The 2,090-nt window shown below is 36.6% G+C and overlaps 1 protein-coding gene across 1 annotated transcript in view; it reads left to right on the top strand.

Annotated features, from left to right (window-relative positions):
- Positions 1-1,496, top strand: part of LOC113236773 (odorant receptor 4-like) — a 6,128-nt gene extending 4,632 nt beyond the window's left edge. Inside the window, exons 5-7 of the mRNA XM_026472940.1 lie at positions 351-439; positions 941-1,007; positions 1,443-1,496. Of these exons, the coding sequence (XP_026328725.1) occupies positions 351-439; positions 941-1,007; positions 1,443-1,496 (210 nt within the window). The remainder of the gene's footprint in view (positions 1-350; positions 440-940; positions 1,008-1,442) is intronic.
- The last annotated feature ends 594 nt before the right edge of the window (positions 1,497-2,090 follow it).

Raw genomic sequence — 2,090 nt, forward strand, 5'->3', positions numbered from 1 at the left:
CGTAGTACGAATTATGTACGCAACACGTTGAGCGCGCGCAAGTCCCTCGTTAAAATTGATATACGATTTTTATTTGTTTACCGATTCAAATAAAATAGACACTAAATTTTTATCCAAGTTTACTTTAATATATTACTGAAAACCATATTTGCATTAGTTCACCCATTGCGGAAATTAGCGTACACAAACGCATGGACAAACTAAAATTCTAACTGTTGTTTTAGGTTAAATGGCGTGTCTTCAGTAGAAAGCACTAACTTTTACTTTAAAATATTAGAAGTACAGATTCAGTTTCTTTACGATTTTATTGTAAGGATTTTTTAAAAAAACATCTCGTTTTTGGTTTTTAGAATCTGGAAGTGAGTGATGCTGTGTACAACTGTAATTGGTACTTAACAAGTGCCAAGAAGGCCAAAATGCTTCATTATTTACAGATGAGGTAAATCTTTAGTCAAACAGTAATGAATAAACACAATTAATTTCTTTTTGATATCGAATTTAATAAATTATTGATTCTAATCTTCCCCTCAATCGTTCTTATTTATTCTAATAAGTATTTCTTTACACATGTTTAAAATAATAATTAAATAGTGTTGACGGCCTCGGCGGATAAACGGTTTGCACTGTAAACGCTGGATGAAAAAGTTCCGGGTTCGATGCCTGGTAAGATCAATTTGGGATATTATGAACTTTTCTGAATTGGTTCTGGTCTCGGTGTCCTGTAGGGCTAGCATTATAAAGCGCGACTAGCGCGAGAGCGGGGCGATCTCTATGCGAGAATGGCAATACCTCGCGCTAGTTGCGCCCTATGGTGCGAGCCTTACTAAGTAGTGCCCCGGAGAGAATTTCGTTGCTCTAGTACCTAGCTTGAGACCAGAATTGGTGTGTTTGTCTGGCATATTCAATTAAATTTCAATAATTTGAAGTGTTTTATTTTCAGGGGGCATAGACCATGTAAATTGACTGCATACGGTTTTGCCGATGTCAATATGATAGCTTTTTCTAAGGTAGGTATTATGAAATGAAATTGTTATCCTTTTGCAGAAAGATCAAGAAGGTATTTGTTATGATTTTATAAATGTATAAATGTTTATGTGTTACTTCATAGAGGCAACAACCGACCTATGTTTTACCACTGGATTATATCCAAATTCCAACATAGGGTGCTGGGCGAATGTGTTTCTGGGCCTTTAACTTTGACTGACAGTTTCAAAAGTTCTTGAAACAAATGTTTAGAAGAGAAAAATAACAGTGGAAGTAAACTTAAAAAGAACAGTTAAAATGTAAAAAAAAACTATTTCTGTGACATTAGAAGTTATTTCCGGCAAAATATAGTTAATGTAGCTATTGTTTAATATTTTAATAAAAAAGAAACAGGCTATAAATGTTTTTGTTGCAGCCGAATTTTGGTTTCTTAACTTTCAGCTTTATTGTACTTTCAGATCATGAACTCGGCTTGGTCTTACTTCGCACTTCTGAAAACTGTTAACAAATAAACCGTATTTAGATATTCATAATCCGTTACCTGTGTGGCATGGCACTGCAGAGCCGACCTTTCTGCTGCGTCGGGCCATACTGACGACGCTGCTGTACCTGTCACGACTACATTACTCACGATAAACACGAAGTCAGAGGTGATACTCGATTACGTCAGACTAAAAGCGAAATAAACCCTGAGTGTCGTGCACTTGAGTGGAGTTACACTACAATGTAAATTTCAATTCGTTTGTCTGTTGACCTTCATGAGAGAATTTTTGGCCGAAAGGTGTTGTATACCTGACGTGACCATACGTCTCGCTTTTAAGCTTTGTTTTTTTTTCTTTTTTTATAACATCAATTGACAGGACGAACAAGTCGTGCGCCTGGTGTTAAGTAACACGCCTGTCCATAACATAACACAGTATAACAGTTGTTGCAGAGCTTTAAACCACTCAGAGCTTTAAACCGCAAAGATCTCAGGGGTACTGCCACTCACCGCCCGGCACCCTGGGACATAAGTTGTCAAGTCGTAAAACCGTAAAACCAGCCCGCCGAACTACACAAGATTAGTTCTTCTTTTTTTAATTTTTGGTCATTAAACATTAAACTTC

This window comes from Hyposmocoma kahamanoa, unplaced genomic scaffold (assembly GCF_003589595.1).
Source record: "Hyposmocoma kahamanoa isolate Upper Pololo Valley unplaced genomic scaffold, ASM358959v1 92, whole genome shotgun sequence".
In the NCBI taxonomy this organism is placed as follows: Eukaryota; Metazoa; Arthropoda; class Insecta; order Lepidoptera; family Cosmopterigidae; genus Hyposmocoma; species Hyposmocoma kahamanoa.